At 44.6% G+C, this 22,843-nt stretch overlaps 1 protein-coding gene across 1 annotated transcript; it reads left to right on the top strand.

The window, feature by feature from the left end:
- Positions 1 to 1,594: 1,594 nt before the first annotated feature.
- Positions 1,595 to 11,633, top strand: MARCO (macrophage receptor with collagenous structure; the record flags this gene model as incomplete). Its single annotated transcript, XM_080346973.1, has 15 exons — positions 1,595 to 1,709; positions 2,767 to 2,868; positions 3,228 to 3,458; positions 3,881 to 3,916; positions 5,131 to 5,175; positions 5,542 to 5,649; positions 6,940 to 7,051; positions 7,171 to 7,211; positions 7,775 to 7,873; positions 7,969 to 8,022; positions 9,021 to 9,065; positions 9,218 to 9,325; positions 10,598 to 10,639; positions 10,980 to 11,156; positions 11,503 to 11,633. The coding sequence occupies 15 exons, from the start codon at positions 1,595 to 1,597 to the stop codon at positions 11,631 to 11,633; spliced, it is 1,446 nt and encodes a 481-aa protein (XP_080203099.1).
- Positions 11,634 to 22,843: the final 11,210 nt, after the last annotated feature.

Here is a 22,843-nt window from a genome sequence, read left to right as displayed (position 1 = left end):
GCACCTTTTGCTTTTCAGAAGGGCTTTTTGAGAACTACAGCTGCCAGCTTCTTTCTAATACTTTTGAAACAAAATGGATTTGCCTAGATGTGGTGTTAAAAGCTTTTCTGATGTAAATCTGTGTGCATCTGAATCACTTCCATCCCTATTAACATCCACTTGGTAACACATGTGCAGTCATGCCCAGCTCATCACCTGGCCCAGCAAGAGTATATGGTTTCAGGCTTGCACAGGGTCATCGTCTGAACCACCCAAACCATTAGAAATGGGCTGCATATGAGCCCTTACTCCAGTGGGGAGATGTTGCCTTGAAGGGAGAGGATGGACAGGTGGTTACTATGGCTTAGCTAATGGCTGGTAACCACTCAAGCTGCCCTGATTCGGGGATGAATCTGAGTCCTTCACAACAAAGCAAATTATCCCAGCTCCTATGCAGTGTATAGCAGAATATATAACAGAGGACTGCTCTTCCCTCCTGCTGGTGCCAAACCAGGTCACAGCTACACAAGCACATTTGAAAGGAGAGCACAGAAATGGATTTTAAAATCCCCACATATATTTGTTTTAAGCCTTTTAGAGAGCTATATGTCAGGAGAAGGCGTCATTCTGCACTGGGCTGTTAGGGTGTGGGTTTCCATCTCATGTCTACCTGAAGCTTAAGCTGCACTTTCTTCCACAGCCACAGAAAGAGGTGAGGACCCAGCAGCCCTGCAGATGGCAACAGACCCGCAGTCCAGGAGTGGATCCTGTGATGGGGACCGGACTCTGCCTGGCACCTACCGACAGCTCTTGCTTGTGGGCATGGGTGAGTCACTTCACTTTGCAAAATCAAAATCAATCCGGGCACAAATGGAGGTGCCAAAACACCAGATACCATGGTGAAGCCTGTCGAGTGGGTTTTACAGGATGTGAGCAAAGAAATGGTGAGGTGGTAGAAATTGTGCCCATGGGTCAAGGAGGAAGCAAGAGCTGGAGAGAGCCTTGACAAGGAGGCTACAAGTGTCTCTTCTCCATTGCATCCCAAACCCATTTGGGCTTCAGCATTTCCCCCATTCCACCATCATTTGTTTGTCTTTATAGCTCCTCCTGATTCTTTCCCTCCTTGCACTTCAGTCATGCACCATCATTAAATTGTCCTCTTAGTGCAAGTTAATGTGGTTTTGACTGCCACACAGTGCTTCACTTCTGTTGCTAAGGGATGGATCCCCAAGATAATGTTGAGCCTGGGATCTTCTTGGTTACATGAGGAGGTTTGTTTGTGTTAGGAGCAAAATGGCCACCTCATGTCCAACTCTGCTAAAGTTCAGAGATGTCAAACAACTCAGAGTTTAACCTCTTGCAGGATCCTGCCTGAGGCTCCGTGGACATGGTGTCTCCAAGTAAGTACACAAGAGAAGCTGAACCTCTTAGCTGAGGGATTTTTTGAGGAACTGTTCAAATTACCACATCAGAGTTCTCACAAGTCTATAAAAACTGAGCAGATAGGAAAAGCATATCAGAAAGCATATAAAATCAAGAGGCAGATAGGAAGTCCCTTCAGTTCCTTATTGTTTGTAATCTGACGAGGCTTTAGTTTAGCCACAATAAATTTGTCATGAAAATTGAAGACAGGCACGGGGAAGACGGAAATTCAAGTGATATGAACAGTTTCAGTATTTCAGACAAGATTGGGTTTGCCTCAGCTGCTACCACAACCTTCCAGATAAGTGGTAAGGTTTCTTTTTATTAAGTAGATTGATATGGATTTTATCTAGTCTATGAAGAAAGCAGCACATAAAAATGAAATCTTGTATTTATACTGCATATTAAATGCTTTTGCAGTGATCTTGCTACTAAATTAACTGACCATTTAAAAACAGAAGGATGTGAAAGTGTCCTTTCCAGCCCAAAACTGATGCTGAGCATCAGAGAAAAATTAATTCTTTTCCTGTTTTAGAAAATGCCTGATTTCACTGTGTAAAACTTTCATGTCTTAATAGTTAAGATACTGAAATTGCCAGACTCAATAAAAAATGTAAGTTTATGTATTTTTAGCTGAATATAAATACTTTGTTGCTGACTAAATCATTCTATGGTAAAATTAATTAAATGTTGCACTTTTAAAGCTAAGACTTTAAACTCATTATTACATTACTTTGAAAAAACTCTATTAAGGGTAACTTACTGAATGTCTGAAGTAGCTATTAATGCTTCTGAAATACTTTTTTCTCCCTAAAGGCCAAAATTGGATGAAGCAGTTTATTTCTTTAACATTTGCTGGTGACAACTCTTTTGAAATGTTACAAGTTGTTTTCATTTGTTCTGCAGTTCAGTTTATTATTGATTTTTCATTTGTTTCGATGTATACATGCACCACTATTGGAATCGCATGTATGTGGCACATTGGATGGAGAGGATATGCTTTGAGCAACCCTCTTTTAGTGGCAGCCTGAGACAACTAAAAGTGGTGGAAATAGAGAGTTTTTTGATGCAGAAAGGGAAAACTACCACATTCATTATGTTATAGTGTGGATTAAGTCTTGATGGAAGTGAGCTGGTTAAATTAGCCAAGATGACCAAGTGAATAGCAGTGCAAAGCGCGGGAGAGAGGAAGGCAGCCTGCCTTGCCTGCAGGACCTGGCAGTCTCACCGAGGCACCTTGCTGCACCCCATCATGGGAAAGCGTTGCTTATTTGTTGTGGTCAAGCCTGAAATGGCTGGAAGAGACCAGAATTTGTAGTGGAAGAGATGTGAGAGGGTGTCTATCCTACTTCTGTTGGTTTTTAGAGCCTCGAAAACAAAGGAAACCATCCACATGCTGTGCTCAGGCGGCTCTCGGCACCTACCTGCTGCTGTTGACAGCTGTCCAGGCGCTGCTGGCCTACAAAGGTAATGCAGAGACTTACTGTGGGCTTGACAGCAAAGCTCTTGGGGGTGTGGGTGAGCCAGGATGAGCACACAGATAGGAAACCTCTGAGGGAGTACAGACGTTCCTCTGCACACCAGAAGTCAAAGCAGCCACTGCAGGAAAACATTCTCCCACTCCGTATATATGCTTTGCATTTGCAAAAGCAATTCTGGCTGCAGCAAGGGCCAGCAGATGCAAAACACCTCCCCGGGTTAAACGGTGATGGTGTTTAACCCTGGGTGTACTTCACGGGTGCTGAGGTGATACTCTGCCAAATAGACATTTCCCAGCTGGATGAGGCAGGGAATATTCACTGCATGGGCCTTTTGTTTTTCCTCAGTGTTTAAGATGCAGAGAGAGATATTGAAACTTCAGGAACGAAATACCTCCTATACAGAAGAGATTCTGGAAAGCTCCTTTGCCAGCAAACTGCTTTCAGAGAGAAACTTTATAGAGGAGCCCATGGGACATGAAGAAAACTGGAGGAGAAGCTTAGAAAAGGAAGTCACCATAATTAAAAGCAGCAATGCAAACCTGATGATGATGATGAGAAACATCACCCTAGTTGCAGGTATGGCTCCATTTCTCCATGCTGGCTGTGCAATGGGGAGAGCTGGTTCCTCTGTACCACTGGCAAGCTGGCTCAAAAACCTAGTTCAGATGAACAAATAACTAGGGCAAGATTTGGTCTTCCTCTCAGTTAGTGAGGCTCCAGTGCCCTGGGTTGGATTCTAGCTTTGGATGCCCTGGCTGGAGAGCTGGGCACACCTGGAGAAGATGGATCACAGCCCTCTGCATCGCCCCTGGATCCTGCTGCAGCTGCACACGTGGCCCTGGGCTGCTCTTCCCTTCCGTAACTTGTAGACTTGGGCTCTGAATGCCCTTCAAAAGGGTTTTATCTTCAGCCCAGACCTCAAGCCTATCAACCTCCTACTAGTATGTTCCTCAGTGAGTGCTAACTACTGAAAAATATCCATTAAATATTTGTTTCAGGGCCTCCTGGACGCAAAGGAGATCCTGGTCCACCAGGTATGTTGGTAAATGAGCCGTGAGCAACTTTTCTTCTTTTCCTCTTTCTCTTTTTCTCCTCTAAGAGACCTGAAGTGAGGATTTGGGATTTCAGGCTCTAGACCCAGGTACTGCCCAATGGGCAGACACTCAGTGCCAGTACCATAAGGAGACCTTCTGCACCTTTTGATTGATCCCCTGGGGCTCTCGACTTGCCTGAGTGCTCCAGCAGAGGTCAGTGACCACCATGGAGGAACATTTTGGCTCTGCCTCCTCACTGCTGCCCCACCAGAAAAGCTCAGGGGTGATGGAGGAACTGTATCTGGTGATTATCTGCAATAACCACCCCAAACCCCCATTTGAAGGGTTTTATGTGCATCCCACAACCAGTGGATAGCTGGGCTTTCTGCCCCAGATATAGCAAGTCCTGCTGCTCAGCTCACTCCAGGACAACTCAAGGACAATTCCTTAGTCCCTGATCTATAGGGTTCCAGCTGAATGGTGCATACAACAGCGATGGATTTGGGACGTTGTCCACCCTCTTCCTGAGGAAACAACTGGACAGACTTGGGAATGAACTGGGTGCAAGCAGTCTCCTTCACAGTCATGCACAAGCTGCTGCCCTGGGTACTTGGAGCTTTGGGTGGAAGCACTCCTGCTGCAGGAGGTAAATGTCTCCAGAATGTGAGGATGTTTGCTCCACTTTGAGCTGAGGTTAGACTAGGCAATATTCAGAGAAAACAGGGTTTCCATGATCCTATGATGATGATCTAAGATGCAGCCCTTGTTAGGTCAGGTCTGTATCTCATCCATCTCTAGCTCTTGGCTACACTGATGAACTTTTCTGAAGAAAAAAAAAATTAATACATTTTTTTAAAGTCATGTTTTCATATCTTCCTGGCTGCACTTACAACATTGAAAGAGCACCTCCCGCCAAGCACCGTTATTATACATCAGAGCCCAATAGCTCAGTACATTTTCAGAAAAGATCTCCCCAAAGGTTCCCACGAGCTGAATTTGGCTGGAGGACAGCTGGCCCCTGCCCAGCCATGCACTCAGCTGAGCTCCACAGACTTTGCTCAAGTGGTTGTGCTGGTCCCTGCCAGCTGAAAATTGGCCTCAGTGGTGACAGAAGGCACATGCACAAAGGATGATTAAAAAATTCATCTCTTCTTCTTAGCCATTACTGTGAATAGATGGTGTATATCAGCTGATATATGTATTTTATATCTCAGGGCTACGTGGGCCACCGGGGACAAAGGGAGACCAAGGAATCCAAGGTAAGGCTTTTCTGACATCTGAATTATTTCTGTGGATGAACATAAAGTGGCTTTATGGATGATTTTATGGACAATCTTGTCCTCAGTCAAGGTGTAAGTCAGTTGGAATGTCACTGGAGTTGAAGGAAATAAGCCTATGTAAAACTAACATGAACAAGAGCCAAACTTAGCTGGAAAAATTTCTGTTGTAAAAGTAAATGCGCACTGGACACGGTGGTCTATGCCCCACTGTCCCCAGCACCACTCTCAAGTGCACAGAGAGCAGAGTTTGGCTCATGCCCTCAGCTGAGCCACCTGGTCCTGCTGCTAGCATTCACCAGACACAACACCTGATGATGCATCAGAAAAGTGATGTTGTCCTTGCAGGCTTACATGGACTGAATGGTGCAAAAGGGAGTAAAGGAGATCCTGGTCCTACTGGCCCAAATGGTGAACCGGGTGTGAGAGGAGAAAAAGGAGAGATGGGGCTTACGGGTAAGATACTATCTCAACTTTTTAAAGATCCTCTCCTGTTTTACTGTTTAAATTAATTCTACTTAAAATACCAGAAAAAGTCTTCATAGGCCAGATATTTCATAAAAATTCAGCTTTCTGGTCAATGAGGGAGCTGAATGAATGGATCTTGTTTCATGTCATGCTCCAGCAAAGCTCCCAATGGAAGGCTGGGGGAAAGGAGACATGCAAAATGTTGAGTCTGCACCATGGAAGTATCTTTATAAAATGACCTTTGTATAAAAAAAGCCACAGGTATTCAATTATCAGCCTATCCTAGGTTAAAGCAGTGATGTTTGCAGTAGGATTTTCACGGTATTAAATAATACAATATAATTTATATGCACAAGCACATGGATGTTAATGCTCACTTTAGTAAAACTTATTTCTGAAGACTTTATATCCTATATAAGCCTGACTTCTGTATGCTTTAAGTAGAAGAATTATGCACTGTGCCTCTCTTACGTAACATGTATTAGTGTGTACCTTCAGGATAGCTGTTATTCAGTGGTCTCTCGAGGGCTGCACCCAGAGAGAAAAGGCTGCGAGCAGGACAGCAAAGGAAAACCAGAAGATGTGTGTGGTGCAGACCAAGGAGGATGGTTGGATAGGTTGATTAGAGCTTCCTCAGATCTTCCATCAGATCCCACAAGCTGCTGTGTGCTCATTAGCACAAGTTGCTCCAGAAGATAAAAGTGAAAGTACGAGGAATACCAAAAGGTGAAGGCTTTGGAATAATTTTGGAGCAGAAAGGTGAAGGAGATTTCAGTCTTTGGAGCAATTTGGCTTTGGAGTAATTAATCTCTTTTGGAGCATGACAATCACCTGTTCAGGGAAGAGAAGGCTAAGGGGAGATGTGGCAATTCCTTGGAAGTACAGGAGTGGAATTGCTGTCCTCCACTGTGGCTACGAGAAGAGAAGGGTTCAGGCTGCACTAAGAGATATTTAACTAGAGAAGAAAACGTTCTAGTAGTAGGAATAATTTGAGGAACAGACTAGCGAGGTGTGATGGCACCACTGCAGGTCTTTAAGAGTAGGTCTGATAAATACCTGGCCAGACAGTCTGGCAGAGACAGAATTGGCTCAGACAGACTCTTGAGGTGCCATCCAGCCCTGTTCTTCTACAGCTTTGTGGGAATGCCACTGAGTGGTGAATGCAGGTGTGAGGCCAACCTCTGCTACTGGTGCAGCTAGATGGAGGTGCTCCACTGGCTGCGGGGACAATGAATCTGTTGTTCTGAATTTTTACACATGTGCTGTGCTGTTTGATAGGTCTCCAAGGACCAAAAGGTGAAATGGGCAAGAAGGGAGACCCTGGGCCCCGTGGACCCATGGGTCCTCAGGGGCAGCAGGGAGTCCCAGGACTGCCGGGTTTCAATGGTAAGTGCAGAGGATGCAGAGCAACCCACCATCAGCACAAATGTGTCATGCTGGAGGGCTGCCCTAACTGAAGCGTTTGGCTGAGACTTGTTAGCACTGATGCTGGGATGTTGTTACAGGTAGCACGGGGGAACCCGGACGTCCTGGTCAGAAAGGAGAAGCAGGTAAGAAGTACAGAAGGTGTGGTTTCTTCTAGAGATGTGAGACAGCTCTTTTAGATGGTGCTTCATGACAAGGAAAACTGCAGCTAGGGCTAGATCCCAGCATGGGTAAGAGAATATGATGATTAGATGGAGAAAACATACCAGTGTTGTGCAAACCAATCCTACAGCCTCAGCTGTCTCATCTGGACCCTACTCACTGTGCAGGAGAATGAGAAAGAAGGGTTCTGTACCATGGAGGAGGATGTCCTCCTTCCTGACATGTGTGCACACACAAGGGCAGAATTTGTCTGCTTTTTTTGGGAAAGCATTTGTGCATCTCAGGGCTGACAGTCTGCAAGGACCTGGGACCATACAGTTCTTTATTCAGACCATCGCTCACTGAACCGCCAAGATTAGCGCTGCCAGGGAAGGATTGCAAATTTGGAGAGAGACAGCGTTTGTTTTGCCTTCATGGGGTCAACTCAATCTGCACAGTCCAGGGGCTGGTGACTGAGCTGTCTTTCTTTTTTCTCCTTCATATATTGTGTTGCATTTCACATATGGTGCTTTTGCTCAACCTTAAGGTGTAACTGGATTACCTGGACTGGCAGGAATTCCTGGCCAAGAAGGCAGACCTGGTCAGAAAGGGGAGAAGGGGGACCACGGTACCAGTGGGAGTCCAGGTACGATGCTACTCAAGCCCGTAACTCACTGGTTTCCTACTCTGGCCTCACTTTGTGTGACAGTTTTGTCCTTACTGATTTGTTTTTAATTTTAGGAACACCAGGCATTGCAGGACTAAAAGGTGAAAAGGGAAACAGTGGAGTAACAGGTAAAGGAGAATCAAACAGGTTTGGCGTCAACAATGCGCATCATGCAGACACTGGAAAGGGATCTGCAACAGCAAGGAGATTTGTTGGGTCCTGTTCTTGGAGTCCCAATGCATCCCAGGATGCCATGGTTGGCCTGGGCCTCTGACAGACTGGCAAGGGGTCAGCTACGCGCTGGAGGGGTTGTTTCAGCCATTTGTAATGTACATGAGGAGTTGATGTTGCCTGCATTTTTGTATAAATAGTAAACGCATAAACAAAGCAGCAGATTAGGATGAACCAAGCAAAAACCTCCCTACCCTAGAGCTAAAGGCAAATTTTACTGGCTGTAAATCTGATGGGGAAGGGTATTCACTAGCAAGTATCTGTCCTGGTATCCACTGTGGCATTGCAGAAAGAGGTATTTTCACAGGCCAACTTAGAGCACATAACCTAGGCCTTTCCTCTGACCTTCCATCTGAAGAAGACCACCTTTCTTTCCCAGGCACCCAACTCGTAGGGTGACATTCTGCAGTACAAGCCTATTCTGGTGTATTTCTCTTGAATCAACCTCTCAACTCCATCAGTAGGTGACAAAGGTCCAAGTGCTGCACCCTTCTGCATTCGTTGATACCTGGATGATACGGATGGGAGTAACCTGGCCCAACATTATGTGCTTGCATGTCTGATGCACCTAAATTTACATGTCTAGGTTCTCTATATGGTAGTGAAGACCCACCTGGAGGGAGGGTCTCTATCTCATTAGTGGAGTTGATATCAAATAAATGACCAAAAGTTGATTTACTTCAGGAGAACACGGCTCTCCACTGCCTGTATTTTCTCTATTGATGAGCTCTGCACTAAGTAGAAGGGGAAATGAGATACTTCAGAAATAAATGCCTATAGTGTAGATAGCTAAACTAGACAAGTTGAAATCTATCAAAAATACTACTTTGCATAAGCTTTTATAAATCTATAAATATCTGTCATAAATTTTGCTCGTTCATTTTGATGATCATAGGTCCTCCGGGGCAAAAGGGAGCAAAGGGAGACCAAGGCTTGGCAGGTAAACCTTTGTTTGACTGCATTACTTATTCTGATGATGCAAAGCACTTTAAATGTTTCACTATGTTTCACTTCTCTGCATCAATGTGAATGCTCATCATGTTCTTTTCTTGGGAAGGGACAAAGGCAATGAGTTTCTTGCTTTCCACCCAGGCACTCCAGGCCTAACTGGTCAAAAAGGAAGCAAGGGTGATTATGGCAGTCCGGGTCCAAAAGGAAATCCAGGAGTCAAAGGAGACAAGGGAGACCGTGGATACTCTGGTAAGGCTGTTTGCCCTGGGGTCTATGAGCTGATGGCGTGTTTGGGTTTGGGACTCTACATCACAGTCTGGCACAAGCTGCTCTGGGTCGTGTTTACGGAGCTCATTTGGAGGAACTCAACAGGCAGATCAGGGTTCCCAGAAGATCAATGTGCAGAGTGTCACATTCGCACCTTGGGAGGTGTGCTGAAAGACATGCAAGTAAACAGATGCATTAGATTGTCTCACATCTCTGATCTCACAGAAAACTGGAACAACCTGGTTTCCTCTTTGCTTTGTACAGAGACATCCTGCAGCAAACCACACTGCTGGGGTAAATCCCACGTTAACATAGCAGACAGGAATGCAGAATTGGAAACATCAGGGCTACTTAACTATGTCTCGCCAGTTGTAGGACACAAAAATAGTTCAAAAGGGCCAACATTACAGCTAATCCCCAGCCTTAACTCCCTCCCTTTCAATCACTGAATGCTTCCAAACCCCCTAAGATGCGTAGTAAAAAAAAATCATCCAAAACAATAATTACAGCACACCACAGGAAGCAAACAGTGCTCCAGATGCTTTTTGTTTTACTTGTTCACACTGAATAGTACAAGAGCCCTCAGAAATAAAACAAGCTGGAGCCTATCTGGGTCTCCTCCATGCACTCCTCTTCTGGAGCTTTGCCTCTGGAGGAGATGAAAGGCATAACGAGGGTGAGCCCAGGTTGGGGACTGCCCTGCAGGTGGGTCTCAGCTCCTGGTCCGCTGAAGGACATGGCAATATGTGCTTTGTGGAGGTAGCTTTTGGGGGAATAGCTCACTGTGTTTTTTTCAACCACTTCTGCTCTCAAGACCAGGATTCTGCACAGAAATACAGAGGACGGTTGGAAAGGTTTTTCTGCTGTCCCATGGCAGCACATAGAAAGCAAATCCCATGATGTAGGTCTGCCTACCAGTTCTTTGAGAGATACCGTGCCTGTTTCTGGAGAGCCCAAAGGCTACCAGAGATGTCGTTTTACAGGTAGTCGTGAGAATAAGATACATTTCCCACAAGTGAGTGGATGGGATTTTGCAAGTGGCCCTTTTCTTGGGTCACATGTTAGGAAGGTTTGGCTGTATGTTATCATACTTGTTTTACCACATTTCTTTTACATACCCTTAGTCACTTCAGGGGGTCTGCAACGGGATGGAGTACTCATATCTCTGACTCACCCAATTATTTTGAAGGAATTAATAACTGGATTTTCCCCCTAACAGCTGCCAAATATTGTTTGTTTTTTAATTTGGAACAGGTTCCCCAGGAACGAAAGGGAGCAAAGGTGAAAAGGGAGAAGGTACTGGACTTTTATTTCTTCTTCTCTCACTTGCTTTCTGATATTGAAGCTATCTCAGATCAGGACCAATGTCCCCCATGCACACTGGTTAACCCACAGCACAGCTACCAGAACTGAGGGGTCCATACACTGAGCTACACTCTGGTGTTTCCAGACCCAGGAGAGGACCCTGAATTTGTCGGATTTGAGCTACCAGTAACTTCTGGTCCCACCCTGGCTACAGCCATGGAGATGGGAACATTTGTCCAGTTTGGGCAGTCACTGCTTCTGTCTATCAATGTACTTTTTTCTCATGCCCATATGAAAAGTATAGTTATTTTCTTCTCTTTTGAACTGTTAGGCAACTCCTATAATTTGGTACGAATCGTGGGCAGCAGCAGGAGGGGCCGCGTGGAAATTTTTTACCGAGGGTCCTGGGGAACAATATGTGATGATGGCTGGAGCACCCAAGATGCCACTGTGGTCTGCCGAATGCTGGGATACAGCCGTGCCACCTCTGCATTTACAGCCACAGCAGGTGAGTCCACAACAATCTTCCACCTCCCCAGGCTGGGGGGGTGTTCCCTGCCTGGTACGGGAGGTTAAACACACCCAGAAAGCACCAGAGCATGGTCCTATACACCAGCAGCAGGAGAACAAAGAGGGTCTCCTCAAAGGGGTGGCTCCTTCTGCTTGGGATGAGGGAGCTGCATGTCAAATGGTGCTTGAACTGTGCCCAAAAAGTTGACTTCCAACGAACCAACCATGCAACCCAACACACAGCTGCTATGCACAGGGGTGTCTTTAGAAAAAAAAATGCTTATTCCTCTTTCTTTTGTCCAACTGTTTTTTGTTTGTTTGTGTGTTTAATTCATATTCCAAAGGCACTGGACCAATTTGGCTTGATGATGTGAATTGCAGAGGGAGTGAAAGTTCAATTTTCGACTGTTCGAAGTCCAGCTGGGGTGTGCACAACTGCAACCACAACGAGGACGCTGGGCTGGAGTGCAGTTGATGGGACCCAGAGGCTGCCCTGGGAGCTGCTGCTTGCCTCTGCTCGCTATGGGGCTCTTATTCATAATGCAAACCTAATTTTGTAAGGCTGTGCTTATAGTCTCTTTACCAGGTCAGAAAAATATTGACCAAGAAATTTGAATTTTCTGTAAATTGATAATGGTTGCAAGACCCACAGGTAACCTGAAACATTCCAATTGTCACAAAACAACTGGAGCTCAGGCACGTGAGCCAGTTCACAGCTTTTCCAGCTACCTGACATTAGCTCATCTGCAGAAGCTATTTATGACCTCTAGGTCCACAGGTGAGGAGAGATGGTCCCCTTTAGTTTAGTGCAGTAAGAGAGAGCTGAATAAACATGCAGAACTGAGCAGTTACTGCAGCTGAGCATGTTTGTTACAGTTATGAATCTGAAGCTAAAAACCCCAGAGAAGTGCATACACCCAAGATAGGAGATGCTCAGAAATCATCAGATGATCTCTCTGGCATTGAAATATACATGTTCTCCAGAAATGATGCTGATGACAGGTTAAAATGCCTGGGATCTAGGTGCTACACTATCCTGGTTTAGCACAGACCTTGTTTTTGACCTTGGCCAAGTCCTCTGCCTTCTCTGTCAGTGTTTCCTAACCTGTTCCTGGGAGCAATACCACTTACCTTATCTGGTGTATAAAGCTAAGCATTTTCATACCTTTAGAAAACAGATGTTCTAGTAAAGCAAAAGGATAATTAATAAAAGCAACAATGTGGAAGTATTATCTAATTAAACTTCCATAGTGAAAATACGGACCCTGAACCAAAGGTTTCTACCTTAACTGACAGTTTTATATGTGTCCGAGATAATAACTGAAAAGCTTCACTTTCTTAAGGCCTAAGTCTTCCCCTTTTCCACCAGCCCTGGGCATTCACCAGGTGACAAGCAGCCTGTGTACATGTAGCTGGGCACATCGCAACAACCTGCTTGTGGACATTTTATTTAAAATGTCAGAAATATGCATAAGCAACCCCCACATCCCTGCCTTAATGTTAGTAATAATTACTTTTGTCTACACAGCTTTGAAATTTGCTTTTACTGCTCATAAATCCAGATATAAGTGGAAAAACAGAGCAGTGCTGGTAAGAGCAGCAGGTGATAGGGCACCCAGGGCCAATGGGAGTGAGAAGACCTGGTGCAGCACAGGGTGTGACAGTGCAGTCTGCAACAAAGATCATCACTGTCTTGAACCAGAGGAAATGTTTAGTGTGGGGTCTCAGGCCTCAGGAAAGAATTCTGAAAAATCCCAAGAGTTTTTTAGTATCAACTCCGATGCCTTTGACAGCAAGAAAATGAAAAGAGTCACTTACCATTCCTGGTTCTAGTTTAGAGGAGGCAAGGAACATCTGCCACAAACCACGGGTAAAACCTGATGAATGGCAAACATTTCAGAGCTGGTGGAAACAGACAGCGGCTCATCTGCATAAGAAGAGACAAAAGTTTTTGATTCTGCTAAGGAACCCCACCAGCACAAACAGCATCCTGAGTACCAGCAGCTGGGCTTATACAGCTTTCTGTAGGGCTCCCATGGACTATGCTGAGCCTGCGCGGCTTTCCTTCATCTTTTTGTGTGTGTGCGTGTGTGGTAGTATGTAAACAAAGCATTGCCACTGTTAGGAAATAAAAGATTTACAAGCTGTATTCTTGTTTTGATACATCAGCATGTGGTGCTTACAACTCCCATTTTCTCACTTTCCTTGCTAGTAAGGAATGTTTCTCACCATTTTTTCAGGTGAAATGCTGAGATGTTTGATATTTTCATCATGTAAAACTGCCACTGAAGGGAAAGCCATAATGTATGCTGTGTTTTGGTAGAGGTGAGAAAAGTCCTTATCTAATAAAACAAACATATAAACAAACAAAACCAAACAAAAAAACCCAAAACAACAAGAAAAATAAAAACACAAACAAACAAAAACCAATCAACCAACAACAACAACAAAACCCCCACAGCATATTTCTTTCAAAACCATTGGATAAAACTAGCACGGGGACAGCCAGGCTTGAATTATCTTCATGTCAATTCTTGTGTAAATAAACGCTTCCCAGCAAAGGCAACGGCTGGACAGAGCGCTAACGGGGTTGTCATCGGCGCGGCAGGACCTGCGGGACGAGCCCCGGGTACCTCTCCAGCAACCCAACAGCGCTGAACTACCGGGGCCTCCCCACACGGGGGACGTGTATTATTAAAAATACTCCTTCCCGACACTAAGGGGAGCTCAAGGGCCGCCACCTGCTCCGCGGCCGCCGCACCCCCGGATCGAATCGGGTGGGATCGCATCGGATCGGGTGGGATCGCATCGGATTGGGAAGGCTGTGGCTCAAGCAGCGCACACCTCTGTCCTGTTGCCTTCTCCCACGGGGAGCTGTCCCTCCTGTACATCCCGGGAGTGGCCGGAGGGTCCCCGTGATGCCCACCTGTGTCACGGGAAAGGACAAAAGCGTGGTTTATTATGTTCAATGGGCACAGGCAGGGAGAGCCGAGAGCAGGGTGCTCAGTCTAAGGGGGTGAGGCAGGCTGTGGTGGTTTTCCAGCCTTCAGTAACACCAGCTGCCATCAACCAGTCCTCCCAGAAAGTGATTTTGAAAAATAAGAGTGGAAAATACCTTTGTGATTCAGCTCCTTATGCCTGCTGGTTTACAGGAGATTGCCAGGTAGTCAGGCCAGGTTTACAACTTTTTCTCTCCACTCTTAATAGCTAGAAACATTCTTTCTAAGGCAAAACCCCAGATTTCACCAGCATGTCAGAGGTGTCCTCTGAGAGGGACAGAGCGGGGACAGCTTCACAGCTCACACCAGCCTCGCTGCTGTGAGGACAGGACACAAGTCACGGCAGTGACCCTTGCAGCCTGTAACCCAGCACTGGTACCCCAAGCAGGAGGTTTGGAGGGCACTTGTGCCCCATGCATCCATTTCTCCAGTGCAAGGGAAGGTCCATGGGGTCAGGAAGAGTGCCACAAGTCACTGCAGAGATAACCAGTGAGTTAAGAAAAAGCCTCTTGCACCTACAAAATGGTAGCCCTGAGATGCAGAGGCTTTGTGGCTTGCACGTCCACACCACCTCCCTCCTCAAATACCACTTCGGAGCTCTACAGCCCCAGCTTCTAAGTCTCCTAACTAACTATCCTACACTGCCCTACAATAGCTATCTATAATAGCTAATAAGGAACTGTACAGCTTTGCTGATCATTCACTCCCAGCACCAATTAAAAAGATTTAGCTAAGCAAAATGCAATTACACTGTCATGGATAAAAGGGATACAATTAATTAAAAAGGAATTATTTCCCTTAGAAATGCTGTTATTTCCAGATACTCCCATCCCTGTCCCTGACCACTCCTCATGATCTGAAGACATTTGGAGTGGGGAGAATTGGAGGGTTCAGGTAGTTTTTCTCACTGACTTGGATGTATTTCTGAGGTAAGTTAGCAAGACCCTTGAGGACGCAAATCTACTCTGGAGCCCTAAAACATCATTTCCAATGTATCTGTCACTGTTCTCCTTACTTTTCCAAGAAGATGAGCATTTTATAGAGGCTATCCAACACCAAGCTGGGACTTTTTGCCTTTTGTGGAGAAAACTGGGTTTTCTATTAACTGTGAAGGAATGTGGAACAACCAGAGACTGTAGAATATGTACTGTGGCTGGAAGGATTTACCAAAATCCACAGAGAAGCAGCTGAAGTTTCCTACCTGGTGTCCCTTGGGAAGGGAGGAGACACGTGCCAACCCTCCCAACTCATGGTGCAGGCAGGCACCCAGGCTGCTGCTTTCCCAGCTCTGTGCTGTTGATACGTTTGATCCCCACCACCACACCTTCAGTGTCAGATCCAGAAAGCTCAGCTCTGCAGCGAGGTGCAAATTTCCCAGCATTGGAACTTTAGTTCATGGAGGATGCTCTTGAGAACGTGTGTTAATAAATACAGAGTATTTACCTAGTCATTGCCATGTCTTGATACTGGCATTACCGTCAAACCACAGAAAAACAGCATGGAGGAGAAGGCTGCAGGTTGCCAGTGAAGCCTGCTGAGAGGCTGAATGCAATTTTCATGTCCTCAAGAGCACAATTTGAAGCACCACCCAGGCACAAAGGGATGCTGAAGAACAAAATGTTAACTAACTAAAAGTCAGGTCTTCAGGTTTCCAAAGCCTGAAGGTTATGTTGAATGCATCCATAACACACCTCACCCTAGCAAAATTATTGATGATTCCAGCTGAAAATGTAAAAAAGGCAATTTCATTTGGCTCACAGCCAAGAAGTTGCTCTGTCTGAGGGCTGTTGTTCTTTAAAGTATATTAAAGCCATCACATTAAATGTCAACTGTAATAAAGGAATTACTTCTCTGCTCATATTAGATACAGGTGAGAATTTTAATATGCATGCTGGCTATATCTAAAGATAAAACTCATCACGTAATATATGGGCCACTAATTGTATTTTCACCCCTGTATTCTGAAGTCTTTTGTTGTTGGTGGAGTAAGATCATGTCGCCAAAAATCTGTCGACACATTTCTTAGGCTTTTCTCCTAAACATCATGATCTAGCCTCAAAATCCTCAGATATTTTTTTCTGTCTCACTTGGTGTCAGAACCAGTCATGTTTTCCTTGGTTAACTCTCTTTCCACCAGTATGGTCCAGCAAAGGCCCAACCAACCATTCACTGCAGTGCACAAGCCCAAGCTGCAAATGTTTCTGATCTGAGCAAAGAGGCCAGTTTGGCTCTCACTGGCACCAGTATGAAGCTGGAGCATGCATCGATGCAGGCAGCTGCTCTGCTGTGACGCAGAGATTAATTTAACCCAAAGTATTTAAACAAACTCTTAGTGATAGCTTCAAATGATTATCCACTTATTTCAGTATTTGTCTTTTTCAAATGTGACCTAAAATCTATAAGTAATTAGTTATTGTACTGGCTACAGTATTGCAAAATGCTTCCCTTCATTTTTTATTCAGACTCTGAGCTGTAACTCCCAAATCATTCTAGTCACACCAACCTTCAAAGGTCTAAATGGGGAGGAAGGGGGGCTAATGCCTTAATATCTTTGAGATTTGTGAGAATATTTGAGGATTTTCTGGGGATTCAGTGCAAGATGAAAAAAAAGAGTTTTGCAGACAAATAGAGGAACTTGTGCCTTCAGTTCAAAAGGAAAGACACATCCGAATGGAGAAAGATTTAAAAGTTAAAGTGCTAAATAAACATTGCTATTCAACAGCTGTCTTTGTCTTTTGAGTCCTAGGTTAAAACTACTTCACAGAGACTATAAAAGCTCATTGCTCTCCTTTGTTGAAGCTAAATGAATTTTAGCAGTACAAGTTCCAGAGAGAAGAAGAATTACCACCTAAAACTCCTCCTAAGCCATCTAGGTACCACAGCAGGGGAAGGCAGGAGAGGACCTTCTAGAGTTGTTAAATAAGAAAGTAGCATACAAATTGCATTTAATCTAGGTCCACTTTGTGGTGCTTTGTGTAAATCCTGACAAACAAGTGGTGTTGTGAGGGTGCTGGTTCCATGACATCAGGGTATGAACAGCACAACAGAGCACCGTTCTGCAATGACTTTGTATCTCGCTGCCTTAGGAAATCTCACTGGAGGGAGTGGATGCACAGGGCTTTCAGGTTCAGGACATAAATCACTCCAGATATGAGTTACTGCCTTATTAGAGCAGCTTCATAACTGTAATTCCAGATAAATGCACAATTAGTCTGATCTCTTCTGATAACATGCCAACAGGAGAAAAAAAAAATCTCCTGCTAAGCTGAGCAGCTATTCAAAGGAACCACAGCAAACTTTCACAGATGTTAAAACCAGTGGGACCACTGTAATAATCTCATCTGACCTTCTGCATGGTGTAGGGCAGAAAAACTCACCCAGAAGTTTCTGTGTCATACTGAAACCAAGGCTTGTTCTCCAGGAAAGTGCTTCATCTTGGTTTGAAGTTTTCTGGAAGCAGAGATAGCATCATGTTCCTGAAAAACCGCCACGTTCTTGCTATGTTAATTATCCTGCTAGCTCTCTCCCAGTAACTCCGCTCTTAAACCATTCTGGGATACCAGGAGCCAGCTGAGGTCCTGGAGTGTTGTTGTCTTAAATTCGTTCAGACCAGGTTCAAGAAAGAAAATCAGTTTTCCTTAACACAGTAAACTCTACCTGCAGAGACAAGCAGGTTTCGGAAGACCTGCTGTACCAGGCAAGCAGCACACCTACAAAGAGATGCTAACACCTTTGCTGGGGTTCAGAGAAAAGAGGAATGCCTGACACATGCCAAGATCAAACTGGACGTGACCTTGATGATTTTACTCCTGTTCCGTATCTGAAAGGGCACTACTGGAAGATTTTTTGTCACGATAGCTGGGGCTCATGCAAGCACCAGGACTCTACCATTGCTCTGATTGTGCAGTTGCTCTGAGTAGCGATGTAAGAAGCTCGGTGGGGGTAGAAGGCCCTCCATGCACTTCTAAGGCCCTCAACCCCTTTTTTTTTAGGTGAAAATGAGATCAAACTAAACTTAAGTAACACTGTTTGCATGAGTAACAGCTAATTCTGATTACCCGGGGCTGCCAGCTGAGAATCCCAGGGCTACAAGAACAAGGGTGTCATTTTCCAGACATGGGTAAAGACCATTGATTCAACTTGCAGGGCTTTAAAATTTCTCCAGTAACAAGCACGGACAGACTCCTACAGCAATGCTGGAGGGAAGGGAAATACCCTGTCTCTGAGGATCTAGCTATTTTAGCCTGGAAGAGCTACACAACACTATAAAGAGATCTGGCTGTGGTTAAAGGATAGAAGGACAGAGGAAGAACACCCTTTGCTTCTCCTGTGTTTATACTACCAAACTGCAAGATAATGAGAAGGGAAGTCCCCTACTCCTAGTTTATTTGCTTTAGAGGCGCTTTTGAGGACCCTGTGCAAGCTGGCATGGGGATGGCAAAAGATGGGAGAGAAGCATCTCTCTTTTCCAAGGGCTGCAGTGACCACAGTGCTCTGGGGGCACTCTGACTTTCCACTTCTTGGACTAGGAAATGCGGGGAAAAAAAAGTCACTTTTTCAACATTTTCCCTTTGCTGCTCCCGGATGCACAATGCCACTTTCAATTACAGACCAGCATGTCAGTTGTGACCTGCTCTGTTGTGACGTGCTGTGACCCTGTGGGGCAGACACAGTGCACTGAGGATGCAGGGATAAAATGTACAGTCTTGGGTGAACATGTGGGGTCCAGCTTAGTGAAGGGGTCCTGGGTGATGAGACTTCAGTGAAAGGCCTCCAAGCATCACCCAGCATGGGAGATGAGGCAGAGAGTTGTGACCTGGGTCATGTCTGCAGCTGGTATAAATCAACATCGCTCTGTTGATATCGGGGGAGCTACATGGATTTGCTGCTGCTAATAATTCAGCCCTTTTTTTTGTTCATTTTTGTTTTGCTCAGCTCTCTCAAACACTGCTTAGCTCCTGTAAAAGCTGTTATAATAATATGCATTTAAGTGGTTAATATATTTTACAAGTCTACTCTTTTTTCTCCAGTATGTTCTATAACACACATACAAAAATCATCTTGGTGGAGTGGGGCCATTTCTCTGCAGTAAGAAAAGCCCATAAATATGAGTGCAGGGAAGGATGAGCACCTTCCTTTTGCAGCAAAATTTGGCATATAGACCAAAACACAGCCTTTGCATGGTACATGAGAGAATAGAAACTCACATATATAAGACACATGACAAATCAGACAAGCTGTTGTGCAAAGGAAGAGACCCTAGAGCAAACATCCCTTGGGAGATGCACAAAGTTGCCTCGTCTAGAGATGGGTGATACCAGAAAAGTAGGGGGTAAGGTGGATTTTAGCATTCTCCCATGTTCACTAGACTAGGTGAGCATGTCTGCAAGCTATGTTTTCTTTATTCCAGGAGGTTCAGATGAAATTCCCACCAGGGCATGCCTTTCCAACTAGCTCTATGCACGTAATGGGAAAACAGCATAAAGGTTCGGGTTTTTTTTTAAAAAAAAAAAAAATCACCACGTTCATATCCATGTTCCTCATGGAAATATTTTTGTGGTCATTCTGCTAAAGTAGGCATCTTCTGACTGGGATGAAAAGATATAAATGGTTCCTATGTTGAATTTCACCCTATCCTAGTCCATCTGTGACAAATGGAAGAAAGAGAAATGCCCTGTGAACACCAACTGTATCTGTGCTAGTCTGCAGGTGTTTTGTGCAAGCTAGATAATAAAATGAGGATTGCAGTCTTATTAATCCAGGCTGGACCTCTGCCAAAGCTGGGATTGCTGTTCTTACAGTACAGACGTCAGAGCACCTTCGCAATCTCTACCTCCCCTCTAGGATCCCAGGTGGGATCTCCAGCTTGGTCTGAAAGCCCAGAGTTACTTTCCTTTGCTCCTAAACTGAAGCTGGGGTGTGCGATGTTCCTCACCTCCCTCAACATCGGGGGAAAAAAATCTTTAAAGAAACATTGTCTTATGTAGTCTTTGTGCAGGACACATGGGTTAAGCTCTGAAGCTGGCAACACATGAGGCCATAGAGAGAGGGAGAGATCGAGCTTGCTCTCAGCTGATGTGGGGTGCACATTTGCCCCATGCACCTGCAGAATGCTAGTGATGCTGGGGGTGGTCTGTCTTCTTCAAGGAACTCATTTAGCACTTCTGGTTGTACTAGACCACCTGGTTCCTTCCCTGACATTTATTTTGCAAAATTTGGAGCTTCCCTTAGAGTGTGTTTCTGAGGTTTAGCCCACAAAGAGTCAGAGGCTAAGTGCCTCCTAGACCCAAACTTTTCTGCTCCTTTGAGTCCCTCCCAGCAGCTATTTCACCTTTAAAAGAAATCCCATTCCAGTTATTTACCTCCCCTCGCAAACACAGAGACCACTCAGGGCCATGTGCCTCCCACCCATCACCCAGCATAACTCCCATCAGCTTTATCAGCTGCTTCTAACCCAGAAGCAGCAGCCACATCTGGACGTTAAGAGACTTTCTGGAGTCTGGATGACACTTATAAATCCTTCATTACGTCCTTTCTCCAGCCACTGGTAACCCTTTGACAGGTATGGTTTCCCAGTGCAGGGTTCATGGAGAAACTCACCCAGTCTCATTTCTTCACCCACTCCCCACATAGCCCCATCTGAAAGTGGATCTGAACTCCCTAAACCCAGAGGGAAAAGATTCAGGGTGAGACAGAAGAGAATAAAAGGTCCAAGAACAAATGTCATCACCTGGAAAGCAGGTGATACTAGTAAGATCAGAGAGGACTTAACTTGGGACTGAGAAAGCTTCAAGGCAGATGAATTAACTAATAAGGTGTGGGATGCTTCAGGAGTCAGGATTCACCACCTTGGGCAGGATTTTGCTGATTGCCCAGGCACCTGAGGCTGTGAACAAATCTGGGAGTTGAGTCTCCTGCCTTCCTCTCAAGCTGCTGGGCAGCACACAAAACCCATTCACAAGCCCCGCAGCAGACTCATCCACCAGCTTTCTAAAGCAGAAAATAGTAAGGACTCACCCAAAATGGCTATTTAAACAAGGCATTTTAAATTGAGCTGCACTGATTATTAGAAAGCACAGTAATTTTCAGTCTTGTGGCACACAAAGGCATTGTAAACCTGCCATGAGCAGCACTTCATCAATGTCTCTAGTTCCAGCTTTCTCCCACTTTGATACTCCTGCAGTTTAACGCTGATTATTGCTATTTATCTGTTCACTGCATTACGATGGATGCAGTCCCAAGCCATGCTTCGGGTTTGTGCCATACAACATCAAATGATCCAAGTCGTCCACTTAATATCAGTGCACCTAATGATGAAATGGGTTCTGACCCAGGGCAGAGCAACACAGAGACACGGAGTTAGAAAACTGCCTGAAAAAACGTAGAAGCAAAAGCATAGAAGAGAGTTGTATGGAGTTTTTATCCAAATTTCTTTAACAAGATACATTTGGATAGGAGAAACTCTTACTCCAGTGTAGAAGAGCTTATTCCCCAGCCAACTTTGAGTACTACAGCTCAGCCTAAGTCTTTGTGGATCCTTTCCCCTATCTTTAGTGGTTTTTTCCTCCTATTCATTCACACATCTTCTGCTGTTTATCTGTAAACTGTTCCAAGAGGTACATATGATATGAATTTATAAACCATCTCATAGCTATAATTTTCACTTTAAGAAGGCAAACTCATGTACGGTTTCTAAGGTTTTAACCCTTAATCTTTGTTTTCAGAGCCGTATGTATTGGTCTATTGATATTTCTGACCTTTAGTTTCTAAATATTCAATCTCTTTCAAATGAGATCTTGATAGCTGACAGTATTTAGAAACACTGATACTGTTAATCAGCAGAAGTCTCGTTGAATTTAAAAGAAGCACCTCATCTGTCTTACATGGCGAAACACTAATGATAAATTAGCCCCAGCCAACACAATAAGGTGTGTAGTAGAGAACAGGCCTTTAATGTTGGTTAAGACAGAAAATATTTTAATCACAGTTGAGAAAGGAAGAGATCAATGTCAGGTTTGCTTAGGCTCAAGCAGATCCTCAGCTGATGTAAATAAACTCAGCTCTGTTGAGGTCATAACGTTTTACACCCATAGTTATTTTTTATGAATGAGATGAACACGTAATATCCTTTATCAAGTCATTTTCAGCAAGTTGAGTGGGTGAGTTCTCACTAAAATCAAGAGGAATTAGCAGTCTGAGAGAGGACCACCCAATTTATTGCAGGCTATCAGTAGCTTTCAAGGCAAAAATGGCTGTAAATCAAGGAATGCAAGTTCGTCCCCATTAAAAATACAGACTAAATATATAAGTGAAAAGAGCTCAAAACATCCCCTTTCTGCATTTGACACAGCAGGAGAGTGTTTGTCCTGGCAGCAGCATTTCAGGTAGACTGGGATAAGTGAAGAAATGCCCAGGTTGAAGCATCCCATCTGTCACTTTCGGAGTAGCTGAGAGAGTTACCTGGCAGGTGATATGAGAAGTACATGGATGAAAAAATGGAGAAGTACAAAGATGAGAGGAACATCCAGCTTTCAAATGGACAGAAGAAAATACAAACTGATTCCATAGGAAAGAGTAGAAATGTAGAGAACCTCTATCGAACCATCAAAATTGTCCATAATATGAAACTAAAGGGTCATTTTCAGGGAGTCTGGAGTCAGAAATTAGACTCTGGGTTTCAGAAGTA

The sequence above is a fragment of the Nesoenas mayeri genome (assembly GCF_963082525.1).
Source record: "Nesoenas mayeri genome assembly, chromosome: 6".
NCBI lineage: Eukaryota > Metazoa > Chordata > Aves > Columbiformes > Columbidae > Nesoenas > Nesoenas mayeri.
Note: the sequence above shows the minus strand (reverse complement) of the source record. Positions and strands in the feature narration are given on the sequence as shown.